The 16,603-nt window shown below is 39.4% G+C and overlaps 1 protein-coding gene across 1 annotated transcript in view; it reads left to right on the top strand.

The window, feature by feature from the left end:
• The window catches only part of racgap1 (Rac GTPase activating protein 1), a 30,957-nt gene extending 18,595 nt beyond the window's left edge, over positions 1 to 12,362 (top strand). Inside the window, exons 9-17 of the mRNA XM_060820876.1 lie at positions 2,049 to 2,185; positions 2,638 to 2,802; positions 3,198 to 3,293; positions 3,855 to 4,053; positions 5,404 to 5,509; positions 7,078 to 7,210; positions 7,715 to 7,841; positions 9,810 to 9,921; positions 10,346 to 12,362. Coding sequence (XP_060676859.1) covers positions 2,049 to 2,185; positions 2,638 to 2,802; positions 3,198 to 3,293; positions 3,855 to 4,053; positions 5,404 to 5,509; positions 7,078 to 7,210; positions 7,715 to 7,841; positions 9,810 to 9,921; positions 10,346 to 10,421 — 1,151 coding nt within the window. The 3' untranslated portion in view covers positions 10,422 to 12,362. The remainder of the gene's footprint in view (positions 1 to 2,048; positions 2,186 to 2,637; positions 2,803 to 3,197; positions 3,294 to 3,854; positions 4,054 to 5,403; positions 5,510 to 7,077; positions 7,211 to 7,714; positions 7,842 to 9,809; positions 9,922 to 10,345) is intronic.
• Positions 12,363 to 16,603: the final 4,241 nt, after the last annotated feature.

Here is a 16,603-nt window from a genome sequence, read left to right as displayed (position 1 = left end):
CTGCTTTGTCTGACTCAGCTATTCAGGATTTTGAGCAATTGAATTGTGGGAGGAATCTAGGCACTCCTTTTTGATAGTTGAACTGAATGCTTTTTTAAAAATTCCATAAATATCCCCTTCCTTAATGGTAGAGAAGCTCAGCATATCAGTGCAAAAGACTTGGCTGAAAGAGATGCATCCAACTTCAGCCAGAAGAGCCAAGTGAATGATCCAACTTGACTTCCTCCTGAGGTCCCCAGCATCCCAGATGCCAGTCTTTAACCAATTTGATTCACCCCACATAATATCAATAAATGGCTGGTGGAAGTCATACCTAGTACAAAGGAAGTTGGTTAAGATTGTTGAAAGGCATCATCTGGTCACAGGGCGTCTGCAGGAGCTCCTCAGGATAGTGTCCTAAGCCGAACCATCTTCCATTGCTTCAACAATGACTTTCCTTTGATCGTAAGGTCAGATTGGCAATGTTCACAGATGATTTTACAATGTTCAGCACCATTCATGAAACCCTAGATGCTGTATACTCTGTGTCCATTTCTAGCAAGACTTAGACAGCATCCAAGCTTGGGCTAATAAAGAGCAAATAACCTTTGTGTTACACAGGTGCCAGGCAATGGTAGTCTTCAACAAGAGACAAACTAGCCATCATCTCTTGATGGCGAAAGTGAGGACTGCACTCATTGGAGATGAGATGCTGGAGATGAGAGTCAAGAGTGTGGTGCTGGAAAAGCACAGCAGGTCAGGAAGCATCCGAGGAACAGGAAAATTGATGTTTCGAGCAAAAGCCCTTCATCAGGGCTGATTCCTGACAAAAGGCTTTTGCCCGCAATGTCAATTTTCTTGCTCCTCGAATGCTGCCTGACCTGTGCTTTTCCAGCACCACACTCACAACATCATCCCTTGATGTTCAATGGCACTGAATCCTCCAATGTCCTGGGGGTTAGAAGCACAACTGGACTATCCGTATAAAGACTGTGGCTGTAACAGCAGGTCACAAGGCTAGGAGTTCTGTAGTGAGTAACTCTCCTCCTATCTTCCAAAGTCTGTCCACCATGAAAAGACACACTTCAGGAGTGTGAAGGAATGCTCTTCACTTTCCAAGGTGAGTACAACTCCAACAACACTCGAAGCTTAACACTATCCAGGCCAAAGCAACCCACTTGATTTTCATCAGTACTCTTTTCAAAACCTGGCAGCAGCTTCCAAACCAACGATCATTACCAGCTTGAAGATCAGGGCAGCAGTTATATGGGTACTACACCACTTGGTAAGTTCCCATCCAAACTACACGCCATCTTGACTTGGAAGTATATCACTGCTTCTTCACTGTTGCTGGGTTAATATCCTTCACAGTACTGTGGGTGTATCTACCCCTCCAGGATTGCAGAAGTTCAAGAAGGCAGCTCACCATCACCTGCCAGGACATTTGAAGATGGGGATTAAATGTTGGCCTAACCAGAGATATCTACACACTGAACAATGTTCAAACAAAGATAGTATACCTTTCCTGAACAGAGGTCAAATTTATTCAGATTAGTTGTTCTGCTGTGTATCAGTATGGATTTATATCTAAATGAGGTAATTTTCTCTTGTTCGCTCTGTTTATCTCCTCTTGCCATGCAGCTTGCAGAGAGCATGTGCTGAAGATTTGCCAGGCTGGTGATAATCCTCTGTGCAACCATTTACTATTATTATAATAGGAACTGTATAATAACTGGGATTCAGATTTGTTCTTGCTCATTTGCATTGAGAATTTGCAGACTTTTTTGTAGTAAATAAATCAGGTTAATTAATAATCAAGGCAAAAAATTGTTGGTCCAAATTTGTTACGCTTTTCATCTGATTGTCTGTCCGTTTTATGTTTTTGAGTGCAATGATGAAAGTTGAGTTACCAGATGGCTGTCTTGATCACCAGTAAATTATTTGCTTTTTAAGTTCTAATCAACATAATTGTTGGTGACTGTTCCTTTTGGTATATTGTTTGTTCTCCCTGTCCAGCTGAATTGTCTATGGCTTTACACCATTTACATTACAGCATTTTATTTTTGAAGCAAATCTGAAAGGACCAGATCTTGATGCCATTTCGGAAACTCCCTCAAGCACCCCATCAGCAGCCAGTAGATCTGATACTTGCAGCACACCTCAGAGTAATGGAGGAATAAGGGTTCACGAGTTTGTCTCTAAAACGGTATGTCTGGTTTCTCTCTCTCTCTCTCTTCCTCCTTGCCATTTTCTGTTAAATTTTTCTGTTGCTGCAATTTTTGGTTTTGTTTAACTATTCTCCATGTAAACTTTTGACTGCAAGCTTTGTCCCAGATTGTTTTCTGGAGTTTGTCTAGTTTGTGATATTTTGAAATTATTGAATAATGTTTTAGTTAAGAGCGAGGCTTCTTTTCACGTTTTTGCAATCTATAAGTAAGCCTGGGTGTCATGCGCACACCTAGGATTGTCCCAAGCATGGAGCCTCGTACGATGTAATGGGTGATTTATTATTCCAGGCCTGTGCTTCTCTGAAGAAACTGCTTAAAGGTGTAAAAGGTGAGGTTGGAGGTGTACGTATGTGGTACTGACTTCCACAACTCTGGAACAGTGCTGCAGTGTTCCAAATGACAATATGTTTGTCCTTTTATATTTTTATAGGTTATAAAGCCAGAATCATGTGTTCCTTGTGGCAAAAGGATCAAATTTGGAAAGCTGGCCTTGAAGTGCCGAGACTGCAGAGTTGTGTCTCACCCTGAATGTCGAGATCGCTGTGCACTCCCCTGTATCCCAACTTTGGCAGGAACCCCTGTGAAAATTGGAGAAGTAAGCTTCACCCTTAGTCTGGAAATCTGGTATTGTTATCAGGCAGCAGAATTGATCAATTAAGCCCTTTGCAATTGTAAAGTAAAACTAGATAAACTTGTCTAAGTTTTTCAACAGTTTAGACCAGCTAAGTGTTAACAAATCAAACATGAAATGACAAATAGCTATTTACAGTGTAATCAGCTGTGGCATTGAGGTACAATATTGTACTTTTTATATTCCATCAAGTGTTTTCTTTGTCATAAATGATCTGCATAGTTTAACAAATTATCGATTTGGGTGTATGCAATTAATTTATAAATGAAATGTCTAAGTAAATCACCCTCATCTTATCATTCTGAATGACAATGGTATTTCTTCTGAAATATTCATCATTTTGTTTGTGTTGCTTCCAGGGGGTTTTGGCAGACTTCACATCTTCTAAGTCACCCATGATCCCATCCATTGTGGTGCATTGCATCAATGAGATTGAGCAAAGAGGATTATCTGAGGTAGGACTAAAACCTTTCATTCCTAATTTGCCAATTTGGAGCCTTAATACAAAATAAACTGGAGTCCATCAAACCATTTCCATGTCTAGACGTTAAGTTTTCAAGCTGTTTATATTTTTCTTCTCACGCTATTCAGTCCTGGAGTTCAAGCTCTGTGTAGGCAACGCACCTGATGAATTGTAATTATTGTTACGCAGGGTACCAACAATTCCGATTATTTTTGTGAAGCTTGAAGGAACTCTGTTTGCCCTATAGAAATAATCCTGCCCTTTTACTAGCTACAGCAATACATTGAGCATGCACTTGCCCCATTCCAACACAAAATGGCACGAGCTCATCGAACCTCAAAATGCTGATTGTCACAAGCAGGAGTGTTGGGTGCATAACAGTGGGTCCCTTTCAAAATATTGACATCCTGTTTTAATGCTAGGTGAATTAATGAGCTTGTGTATAAGTAGACCATTTATCAAAAAATTTAAGGTTGGAAAAGTGTGTTCAAGGTTCACAGAAATAGCTTGTCAGGTTTAATTGTACAATGCTAGTAACTGGTGTCTCCATTAGACCGGACTGTACCGTATCTCTGGGTGTGACCGCACTGTGAAAGAGCTAAAGGAGAAGTTCCTGAGAGGGAAGAACATGCCATTGCTCAGTAAAGTGGATGACATTCATGCAATCTGTGGACTTCTGAAAGATTTTCTGAGGAATTTGAAGGAACCCATTGTGACTTTCAAACTGTATTCAGCGTTTGTAAGTGCAGCAGGTTTGTAAATTTTGATTCTGGTGATGAGCTTGTTTGTTGAATAACTGCAGATATGACTCAGCATGGACAATCTAATGGCAATGAAATAAGAGCAAATTACTGCAGATCTAGAAATCTTGAATAAAAACAGAAAATGGAGAAACATGGCAGGGCCTACAGCACCTGTGAAGAGCAAAATTGAGTTAACTTCAGGACTGAAGATTAGACTTGAAACACTTTAACCCTGTTTCTCTCTTGACTGATGTTGCCAGACCCACTGAGTTTCATCAGGTGTTTTGTTTTTAATTTAACTACAAAGTCTATTTTGAGGGTATATAGGTGTCCAGTCAATATTGCCTTTATTAACTGTTGTTCCTGTTTCTAAAGGCTCCAATATTGAGACTTAAAATACTAATCATTCTTTAAATATTTGCTGTTCTTTTAATTTTGATGTCAAGTAATCTGTACGTTAGAAGAAATGAAACAGCTGTTGCCAGGCAGATCCCAGGTTTGAAGCCCAGTCATTGTTGTACCAAATTAAACTCCATGCCTTCCTCATTGTCATGAGAGAACCTTGCAGATTTCTGCTCTTGCTCATTGTGTCATCCGCCCCTCCCATACTCTGCTCGTGTGGGGATATTAGCAAAATTGTCATCAGTAGGAGCTGGCTGTGATGCTTCCTGTGATCAGGTTGCCTGCCGGTACTTCCTGTAAAGGTGTGCAGACACAATACCATTTGGGTGAGGTACTAACAGCACCCAATACTGTCTGGAGCAGAAGGAAAAGTCTGATTTTGGGGGGAAAAATGAATCCCAAAACTATGGTTCAGGAGGGAAGGGGGAAACAAATTGAGTTACTAGATTGTTAGTTGAACTAGTGAACTTTAACAACCTTGCTAATTTAACATTGGATATGAAGGCACTTTGCAAAGTAGTCAATCCACCTGAGGTTTCCGATGTGCTCAATAGAAAGGAGCAGCAGGTGCTTGGTGTTTTTAAACTCTTCTGGAGCTATTTGCTTTCCCTTGCATTGGAGCATATGTTTTTGCTTTTTTTTATATCTGGCAAGTTTGCTGGTTAAGACACCTGAGTGGAGTTTAGATTATTGGTCCTGTGTAAAATTGTTGGGTATTAACCTAAAAGGGAATGGTATTCTATGATTGATATTTTTTGGTGCTATATCATTGTGCTTCAGTCTATTCAAAGGGGATAAAAGTTTGCAATGTATATTAAACTGGACTTGATTTCCTGTAGGAAATGTAAATTAATTCATTTCATGCATTTAACAGAGTTCAGCGTTCCTAACTTATCTTTCCCTAGGGGCAGAGATGTTGCACAGCTTGTCTCACCAACGTTTTGTTTCATTCTGTAGAAATCCCTGACGATGATAACAGTGTTGCAGCAATGTATCAGGCTATCAGTGAGCTGCCCCAACCTAACCGAGATACTTTGGCATTTCTGATGATCCATCTGCAGAGGTATGTTTGGAAACTTGTGCAGTTTAAGACATTCACTACATCAGGGGTGTCCAATCCTTGGCAGCATTTGTCGTGGCTGGTGAGTGGCTGATGCATCATAATACATTATTGATTAAAATCTGAATTAAAAGCAGCCATTTCTCACTTTATGAGCGTATGAACTGGGAGCAGAAGCAGGCCACTTGATTCTTTTTGCTTCTGCTCCCATCATTCAGTGTGATCTAGGCTCTGGCCTCCACTCCAAATTCCTACCTATTCCCTGATAACCTTTGACTCTATTAGTTAGTGAAGAATTTGTCTATTTCTGCCTTAAAAATGTGTCAACGACCCTGCCTCCTCCATCTACAGAGGAGTGAGTTACACTGACACATGATCCCCTGGCAGAAACAATTCCTCCCCAACTTTGTCTTCAGTAGGAGACCACTTGTTCTCGTCTCTCCAAAAAGGGAAAATAGTATCCACCGCATCAAATCCTCTTAGGATTTTGTATGTTATTAATAATATTACATCTCATTCTTCTAAATCTGAATGAGTATTGTGCAACCTTTCCAAAGAAAACCCCTTCGTCCCAGGTCATAATCAACTGAACTTTCTCCTAACTGCTTTTCCTGCAATGATATCTTAAATAAGGAGACCCAAATTATACACAGTAGACCAAATGCCATTGCTATTTTCCTTCTCTCCTTTCCCATCCCATTCTTCATCTTTTCAATTGCTTTGTAAACAAAAACATGGAGTGAATGCAACTTTGGATCTTGCATGAGTGGAGGCAGAAGCACTCTGTACTGGTTGCCCTTTGCTTGGAAAGGAGTGTAGTTTGACAGGTTCTACTTCATTTCTTTCGTGGGGTTAGGTTTAAATCTTTTCTTTGTTAAGCTTATGACTTCTCATGAAGTAGAAACATTTCCTTTTTTATCTACATATTCAAGCAATAACTTGATCTCTGGATTTATTTTTAACTGAGCCTAAGAAGAAACAGAACAGAAAAAGAAACTGTTCCAGAACCGAGAAGATACCTCACCAATTGGAGACGATTTTATTAGCCAGTTCCAGAATGAGACAGGACATGTTAGAAGCTACAAAACAAAGCCTTCAAGATGAGATCCAGACTTTGCAAACTCATGTGGAGACAATTCAATAAGTGTTATCTGACCTTAAAAGTCCAGCTCTATGCAAAATTCAGAAACAACACCAACCTTGAAGCCAATCTTGAGCTGTTTATTCTCCCAGTCGTGTTTCACTCAATTCAATGTTTCAATTCAAATTTGCAAAAACAAAATCTGTCATTTTGTTCATGATTATTGGACTGAATTTGAAGATTTTTGTCCTATATCTCCATTTATTTGATGGAAACATTTTTTATTAATAGGCGTCAGCGAAATTTCATTGCATCATGGAAATTTAATGTGGCTTGTGCACCAGTTAGCTGGCCGTATGGTTCTGCTGTGTTCCATTGCTATAAAATCTTGAATAATATTTTGCTTGATTCATTGGTCTGCTCAAGTAAACCAGAAAGTTTGCTTGATTTGAAGCAAAACTCTGAACTTGAGTTTTTTTTTACCTCCTAGAGTGGCTAACAGCCCAAAATGCAAGATGGACGTAGCTAACCTTGCCAAGGTCTTTGGCCCTACAATAGTGGGTTATTCCACACCTGATCCATCTCCCATGTCAATGCTACAGGAAACCAAGCAGCAACCAAAGGTACGTAACCAAACTGTTATCATGTGCCCCCAGGTGGTGGAATCAAGTTTGGGCTTTTAAAGTTAACCGTTCCTTTCATGTTCCTAAGTGACATGGAGAGCTACTGGTGATCAAAACGTCTGGTGTACACTGCAAACATTCTGGCATCTGTACTGTAATTGCTACATTGTGCAGAGGTGAAAAGGGTGAACTTGGGTCATTATCTCAAAAGAGACAAGACTGTTAGAATTTCTGGTGCTAGCAGTTGGAAGTTTATCTGATGTTGGTGCTATGTGCATCATGTCACAAAGACAGTCACAGTAGCAATCTTTTATTGTGAATATTATTGTTTTATCTTGGGTTAACCACTAATTGCACAAACCATAATCTCTAGCTTGGGCTTAATGATGCAAATAAGTAATCTTATGATCCACTTATCTGTGACTTTACAAGGTTTTCAGGTAAAATGTTAGCAAGCAGTCTGTTTTGAAACTGACAATCTAAATGCTGCTGCTTTTGTGGTAGGTGGTTGAACGTTTCCTATCTTTGCCAGTGGAATACTGGAGCCAGTTTACAATGGTGGAACAGGAGAATATCCAACCTAATCATATCATTGAAAATTCTAATGCTTACAGCACTCCTGATATGAAAGGTAATACTCATTGTTATTTAAACTGGTGAAATACCATTCTGACTTGTTTCAAGCTTTGCATTTGAGGGTATCCTCCGATAGTTCAAAATTATTCTTAAGATCGATATTTTCAAGTCTGCTATCGGAAAGATGTTATTAAACTTGCAAATCTTTTCTGAACGCTTTCAAGGATGTTGCCAGGGTTGGAGGATTTGGGCTAGAGGGGGAGGCTGAATAGGCTGGGGCTTTTTCTCCCTGGAGCGTCGTATGCTGAGGGGTGACCTTATAGAAGTTTATAAAATCATGAGGGACATGGATTGGGTAAATAGTCAAGGTCTCTTTCCCAGGGTAGGGGAGTCCAAAACTTGAGGGCATAGGTTTAAGGTGAGGGGGAACAATTTAAAAAGGGCCTGAATGGCCCCTTTTCACACAGGGTGGTGCGTGTACAGAATGAGCTGCCAGAGAAGGTGATGGAGATGGGTACAGTTACAACATTTAAAAGGCATCTGTATAGGTGGATGAGTAAGAAAGGTTCTGAGGGATATGGGCTAAGTGCTGGCAAATGGAACTGGATTGGTTTACGTATCTGTCAGTGCGGATGAGTTAGACTGACTGGTCTGTTTCTGTGCTGTGTAACTGTGACTCTTAGACCACTTAGCTAGGTACTAGTGTCAGTGGACCAAGTCAAAGACTCAGCTTGTGACTTAACCTTAGCATGATCCCATAACATGATGCCGACTCCATCTTTCAGTTGTGACATTAAACTAAGCCGTGACCATACTCTGTAGATCCTGTTACAGTATTCAAAACCAGGGAACGGGTTCTCCTCATGACTTTGCTATTTGAGGAACGAATGTTGGCAGTTCATTCACCATTATTGTAGGATCTCGCTATGTGCAAAATGGATGCTCTGTTTAATAAATTCACTGACAATGCCAATATAATTCATGGAAGTCACTTTGGGATGTTTGTGAAATGTGATTGGCTGTGACTGTTGAGACCGTGGCTCTGTTTTTTTCTCTCATTTTTTGGTTTGGACCTGAGAGTTGAAATTAAGAATTGAACTTAGCACTTTTTAAAGCAAGCTATAGTTCAAACAAGAAGTGAACTAATAGAATCACTGCAACAAGTTGACAAGTATTTTAATTTGCTGCTGTGAAAAATGTCCAGTATTAATGCACTTGTATGCACATTTGTTAGACTATTAAAAGTGTAGGTGGTAAGTCAGTGTCATAACTCTCCAAAGTAATTGTAATTAAAAACCCCATTTTACACCTGTCTCCTTTCATTGCTTGAAAAGGCTGGCATAATACTTTGAGATAAGTTTTCATTTCATTTTGATATCTCTTCAACTTTGTGCAGTAGTTAGGAATTTTCATTCGTCTATGAAAATTCAGCTTTCCAGACCTTCCACAGCATCCAGGACTGCTCCATTGATGCACATGAGAGCATAAGCCACTTATCTTGGAGAAGTGCTATTACTCTGCATGCAGATACTGTACTTGCACCAGCCTGGGTCCTCCTAAACCAGGAGCATCCAAGTCAGGATTATGTCAGGCACTACAGATCTCACCAGTAAAATCTGGTCCAAATTGTAGATCTATCTGCAAATGGGGCTGCGCCAGGACATAACTGGTGCTCTAGTTTCCTCCCACAATCCAAATATGTGCGGGTTAGGTGAATTGGCCAAGCTAAGATTGTCCATAGTGTTCAGGGATGTGTAGGTTAGGGGTAAATGTAGAGTAACAGGGGAATGGGTCTGGATGGGTTACTCTTCGGCGGGTCGGTGTGGACTTGTAGGGCTGATTGGCTTGTTTCCACACTGCAGGGATTCTATAACAACCATCTATGTGCAACTCCATGTTAGTGCAGTCTCAACATAACGGATCTTCCATGAAAATCTAAATATAAACTCTTGAAAGTATCTGGGGATAAGTTACATTTTGGGTTGCATTTTCTTTGAAATCTAATTCATTGATTTCTTCGCAGTGAGTATGCTTGGGCCACTGACCACTCCAGAACATCAAATAATTGGCAAGACCCCTTCGTCCAGTTCCTTATCTGCACGTGTCAAATCCAGTCTGACCAAGACCACTCCCAAGTAAGTACATCTCTCCTGCAGTCTCGAATCTGATGTAAGAAATGCTGTTTAATTACCATGTTACAGGGGCCAGTTCAAAGTTAAAAGCTAGGAATTTTCTTTTCCTGAGGATCCTTGATATTTCTGTTAATATTTTGTAAACAAATCAGTTTCACAATGAATGAATGGTCTCAATTGCTATGCAACATTTACACTGTTCGGGTCTGATTGCAAGCTCTGCCTGTACCCAAATTGCTTGATTAATTTGAAGTGACTTGTGTTTGTTCAGCTCGAGAACTCTCTTGCTGTTTCTACTTTTGAGGGTATTAAAGTTATTTTCTGCCTACTCTGATCAAATCCAAAACCTTGCAATCTGACAAGCAAAACTACAAACAATTACCATGAAACCTTTTCCTTCAACTTCATTTTGTTAAATGTTTTACAGGTTTGGAAGCAAAGGCAAGTCATCAGTCAATTTCAATCGAACTGGAAACTTCTTTGCCTCCCCATTATTGAAATAATTGCACATTTAACCAAATAATAGTCTCAAAAATCAAAAAGTTCCCTGGAGCTTTGCATTAAACCAACAAGTGCTACCTGCAGAATTTTAGTATTATAATATGCATCAGAAAGCAATCCTAAAACAGCAGTTTTAATAACGTGTAATCACCAGTCTAATCCTTTAAATATAATGTAGTTGACACTTGTTATTCGAGATGGTAGTTCTTTTTTAAATGTTATGAGCCTATTTTTAAGTAGATAACTTCTATATTCCAGTTTGTATTACTTGTATGATGGGAACTGAAGGTTGAATTCTGTAACCTGTAGACCAGCAACTGATTTGAAAAAGCATTGGTATGTGTCTCAAACACTAAAAGTTCAGAATGAAAGATTATTTTACAGTCAAAGACTGTGGGATCTGTTCTTACAGAATGAGAAATGTATGCAGGATAACTGAATGCTGTAATCCAATAATTATATCCAGCTGACTGAACAATTGTGTCTGGCTGAATTTTATATTCTATAATTTTCTGCCTTTTGTGGAGCTATTAAACCTGTACAAAAGATCATTTTTGCTTAAATGTCTTGCTACTTTGGAGGTTAGTTTTTCAGTGGTAATCGATATGTATATGGCAGTTTGGATTATTAGCAATAGACCTGTATTCAGTGGCTCCACACTTCAGTGGGAATCCACCACAAGCTTAAAATGCCATGGAGTGAATTTTCTGTCTAGCGATTTCTATTGCAAGCACAGCCTGACTTCTGCCAGTTTTTAACCCAGTTGATTGTGTTGACAAATATTTAATCCAGTTACAGAACAAAACAGGTTTTCAACCAACTTGTCTTTACTACAAAAGCTATGCTTTGACACCAGTAGCTATCAAGTTAAATGAATCACTAGTGGTATTTTTAATGTGAATTGCTCACAATCTGGACATGATAGAGAATTGTCAAAGAAATTGGTTTTATAAAATGCATTTCAAATTGAGTTCACCACTTTGTGTACCCTGCTCTTGGCAAAGAACTGGGCATAGAATTCTTCAAATGTGGGATGAGCATGGTCCTTTCAGTGATTTAATAGAGGTTCCATTGTCAAATCTTTGTAGATTATAATTTATATGCTGTTTTTTATTTTTGTTCGAACATAGCATTCAGACAAACTGGATAAAAATTTGTTTTCTCAGCCATTGACAACCAAAAGTTTCTATTTTTACAAAAAACTTGAATTTTTTAAAATACATGTTTAATTTGGCTTGTGTCTGTGTATGCGTGTAAACATTAACTTGTGATCCATCTTGAAGTGCAAAATTAAATTGGACACAGACGAAGTGCTGACCTTGGTTATGGCTTGCGATATGCATCAATATACTTCTGTGGAGTTATTGAATGTATTTGGCACTAATAATAAAATAGAAAATTGTGACCGAAAGTAGAAGCATGCCTCCAACTAATAAATTGTATGTCGTGCAAACTAGATTTTAAATTATAGATTATGATGTTATCTAAATGTAGCTTTTACAGAACATGTCAATGCATCTATTTCTGTCAGCTTTTTTAATATCCCTTTTTATGCATTTAAGTGGTAACTATTGTAAAATATCTGTACCAAAGACTTGTCTGCCTCTCTCAAATTTGACTTCAGCTAAAAAATCCTTGCTTCAGCTGTCTGCTACACAACTGCAGTGAAACCTGTGTATTAGGCACTAAATTAAAGTGAAAACTGATGCAAGCTGTCAATATGCAGCTTTATTTTTGTATTTCTCAAAATTGAAACCCCGAATACCAGAATGTTTGTTTGAACTATAGTCTTTTTGAAGTGCTTGCAACTGTTTAAGGATATGTCAGTTACCAAATCGCTGCAGCTTTATTGATGCATATTGCACAATATATTGTAAGTTGTTTTCACTGTATTGTTGTGTAATGCATGCTCCTCTGTTTCAGTCGCTTCAGTTAAATAAGTGCAGTGATCAACTCTTGGTGTTTTGTGTGTGTTTTTTTTTATAAACTGTTTGTGTGAATCCCTATGGGTTCATGTACCATGCTGACTTGGAACTTTATCTCTGTTGCTTTGTCATCATGAGGACGAAATCTTTGAATTCCTTTCCAAAGAGTACTGTGGGTGTGTCTACATCAGGTGGACTGCAATAGCCCAAGAAGGTAACTCACTCGCACTTTCTGTAGAACAATCAGGGATGGACAATAAATGCTAACCAGCAATACCCACATCCCTTGAATAGATGGAGGGGAAAAATGACCTCTCATCAGTGAACTGTCATGGTTTCCTTTATGTAAAATGACATTGTTTCTCCTCACCTTAAGCAAATGCACTGACATGTCTCTGCTGTTGGTACGTATTGAATGTTTACATGTGGCTATTCACAATTCTTCACCCTTAACATACAGTTTTCCTAATTTAGTTTTAAAAGCCCCACACATGCATACAGAATTTAAATGCTTCCAGGGAGTTGTAGATGCCTCAATCTTGCAGCGCCAAAAAATTCTACAGTATTTCCAACCATAAAAACAAAATCTGAGTAGGGTTAGGTCATTCAGCCACTTGTGCCTGCTTTACCACTCAGTGCAATCGTGGCTTTAAGTATACTCTTCTGTCAGCTGCCTGTAACCCTTGACTCCCTTGTAGTCTAAAATCAAAGGGTGAATGATATTTGAACTAATATTGTAAGGTATGTATATAATAGCAGCCCAGATCGCCCACTCACGCAGTGGACCAAGATGTACAAAATGTTTGTCCAAACTTCAAATTTCTGTTTTTTTTTAAAATTATGTTGTCCTTGCACTGAAATTATTTATTAGGAAAGGCAAGGTCTTTAGATACAGCAAAGAACTGTGAAAATGTTCCACAAGACCCCCATCTCCCCACACTCATGTCATTGAACCTCTTCACAGTCTTGGCTTTCCCTTCAATGCATCCGTTCTATTTGCACTGTATGAGGTTGTCAGACTTTGATCACCACAGTAAAGAAGCCAAATAAATCCAATGAGGAATTCAGGATCGAGACTTATTATCGTGTCCTCTCATTGGACTCCTTCCCCATGTTCCATTCCCAGTAAATGAAACTATCTACTTTGTCAAACCCATTCCATTAGGTCACCCCGTATGTCAGAAAAGTATCAAGCTGTTCAGCCAAGCTTGATGGATACAGGCTCTCCCTTCTGGTGTCCATGTGAAAGTTTTTGCACCTTCATCAAGTGCCCCTCTTTGTCCTGAAATCAACCCAAATGTTTTGTTTGCGTTTATTGTTACATTTGATGATTTGTGAATCTCTCCTTAAATTCCCTTGCTCCCCTATTTGGGCACTTAGTCCCCAAGGAGTATGTTTTCTTATTAATCACTATAAAACCACTTAACCATATTGAAATGCAACTGCTTTGTAATAGTTGTTCTTTATGGATAAACCTAACAAAAGATTGTGAGAAGATTTGTAGCTTGGGTGCTCGTTGTTGTGGTTCTGTTCACCGAGCTGGGAATTTGTGTTGCAGACGTTTCGTCCCCTGTCGAGGTGACATCCTCAGTGCTTGGGAGCCTCCTGTGAAGACAGCTAACGATCCGCATCCATGAACACCAATTAGCCATGAAACAACACGACCAGCTATCCTTAGTAGCCACACCCGCAGATGACAAGCAACATGAATTCGACTGGGACAACACTACTATTATAGGACAAGCCAAACAGAGAATAGCCAGGGAATTCCAAGAGGCATGGCACTCATCCACAGATTCAATCAATAAGCACATAGACCTAGACCCAATATACCGACCACTGCAGCGGACAGCTGGAACTGACAACCAGAAGCGGCAGATTCAAACCATTACAAATGCCGGAGGAATAATCACAGAAGTGCTTCACAGGAGGCTCCCAAGCACTGAGGATGTCTCCTAGACAGGGGCCGAAACATCTGCAACACAAATTACCAGCTCGGCGAAAAGAACCACACCAACACTTAACAAAAGAAGTAGGTGAAGGTAGATATGTAAGATTGCAACTTGAGCAGTTTGTGGTTTGGTATTAATTCAGGTGATAGCACCCTTGGAGGATAGTCCTGGAAGGCTGGGGTAATTTTATTATGATCCTTTTTCTCTCATTTTTCTTGAAGGGGGAAGGGGTGCAGTGAACCAAATACTGGCTTGTGTTCTCAGATGTGCCTTTTCAGTAACTTGCTCAGTTACAAAAATGTGACCCAGCCTTAAATCCAGCAAACATTTCAGAACATGATGTTTAAAGTAAGACCACCATTATAGAAAAATGCACAAAACAAGTGGGAAGTAAGGAAAATCTTTTTCACCCAGTGAGTAGTTGGGGTATAGAATGCACTGGTTGGATATATAGTGGAGGCCAGTTCAATCAAGGCATTCAAGTGGGGCATTATATGGTTACTTGGATCAAAGTAATGCCCAAGAGAATGGGGGAAAAGGAGATTTATTCTTAATGCTCATTTAACGAGCTGAGGAGTCTTCTATGCCATAACACCTCTTTGAAATGTAATCATAGATATTATAAACTCTCGTATAATATTACGTGTGCTCAATATACTCCTCTTCAGCAGCAATAGACATCTTAAAGTGATTTCTATTAAAAGGTATTTTTTCAGTGAACTACTTAACAGTTTCAGTCCAACATGCCAGTGAGGTAGGGTGCCTGCTTTGGAGCTTGTTTTGCTATTCCTTTTTTTTTCCTTCCTTGATGTTTTGTCCCCTCCCCCTTGGGCGGCAGCAGCAAAAGCCCAGCATGTGGAACTTGAATGATCTCAAGCTGGGCCCAGGATACAAACCTCTGGTGAGCCTACCACAGACCTTGACCTGGGCCCACAGCACACATCCTAAGCCAGGCCCAGGGTGTGAGACGACAATGGACCTCAAGTGGGCTGAGCACAGAGACGAGTGAGCAAGCACTGGACTTGTGCAACTGCTCCATTGGCAGAGGTGATGTTGGTGAAGTAGGCCCAGTGGCAAAAGATCAGCAACATAAATATTGGTTGTGTCCAGTATAGATAGTGATGGTGGTGTAGGTGATGTTGGTTGTGATGAGCTAGCTCAGGGTTGATGGACTCTCTGCAAGCTATATCTTAAATTATTCAAAATGGTGCTGTTTCATGGCAACAAATGAAACTTTTCACTCGTAGTACTGTAATATATATACATGATATTAAAATTATAATAACTCTGTAAATGCACCATTGTGTAGTCCTGAACCATACAAAGCAGGAAGATTCTAAGTTGGGTCCATTGTCTCTGCTCAGTCTAAACATTGCTACTATTAACAATTGTATCCCTCAACGAGACTGTAATTTTAAAAAAAACCCAGCCAGGTTTACTGTAAGGAAATGGAAATGTTGTCTCTCTGATGCAGCCTCTTGTTTCCAAGGTTATCCTGTGTGTACTCTCGGTCAGAGCAAGGTGGAAATATAGCAACTTGGATGAGGTGCTGGTGGGTGTATACTAAGTGGGGAATAATATCCCAGTATGAAATGATGCTTCCAGCCAAGAGGATAAATAAATCGAAAGCATATCAAAGTGGTTACCCAGAGTTTCATGAGCTCTATTTAAGGATTTCTGGTGCCTGGTTGATCTCACCTATGTGCCAGTTAAATAATCTCTTTTCAATTATATGTAGCTAATTACATTCTGACAGGATTTGTTTCCAATGAAGTGGAGCTTTAACTGTTAATATTATCAGAAGTTTCATTTATGGATGTGTAATGAGTGGAGCTTTTTCCAAAATTGAACTCCAACATTGGTTTAAAATATTGAATTTTTATATTTGGTACAGTGGGCATTCTAATCACTTTTCTGAAAAATCAGCAGTTAATAAACGTAGGTTTGTACTGTGTAAGAGAACCTTCATTGGTTAAGATAAGTTTGGCTTGAATTGACTCAAAAGAATATGGTTTCACCAGCTTCTGCCAGACAATGTTCCAAATCAAATATTAAATGTTGTTTTAGCTCTATGATGGTGGCCCTCTACCATCCTGATATAGTTTTAATACAAAGATAATGCAGTTGCTGAATACAGGTATTCATGGCTTTAAATTAGTCTACAGCAGATTCAGGCACAACGTGAGGAATCTCCCACCAATGGAAAGCTGTTCCATTTTCATAATGTCTGGGAAGATCAGACGTAGGGTAAAAAATGAGGTCTGCAGATGCTGGAGATCACAGTTGAAAATGTGTTGCTGGTTAAAG

Source organism: Hemiscyllium ocellatum, chromosome X, assembly GCF_020745735.1.
Source record: "Hemiscyllium ocellatum isolate sHemOce1 chromosome X, sHemOce1.pat.X.cur, whole genome shotgun sequence".
Classification (NCBI taxonomy): domain Eukaryota; kingdom Metazoa; phylum Chordata; class Chondrichthyes; order Orectolobiformes; family Hemiscylliidae; genus Hemiscyllium; species Hemiscyllium ocellatum.
The sequence above is the reverse complement of the archived record's forward strand: the minus strand, read 5'-3'. Positions and strand labels throughout refer to the sequence as shown.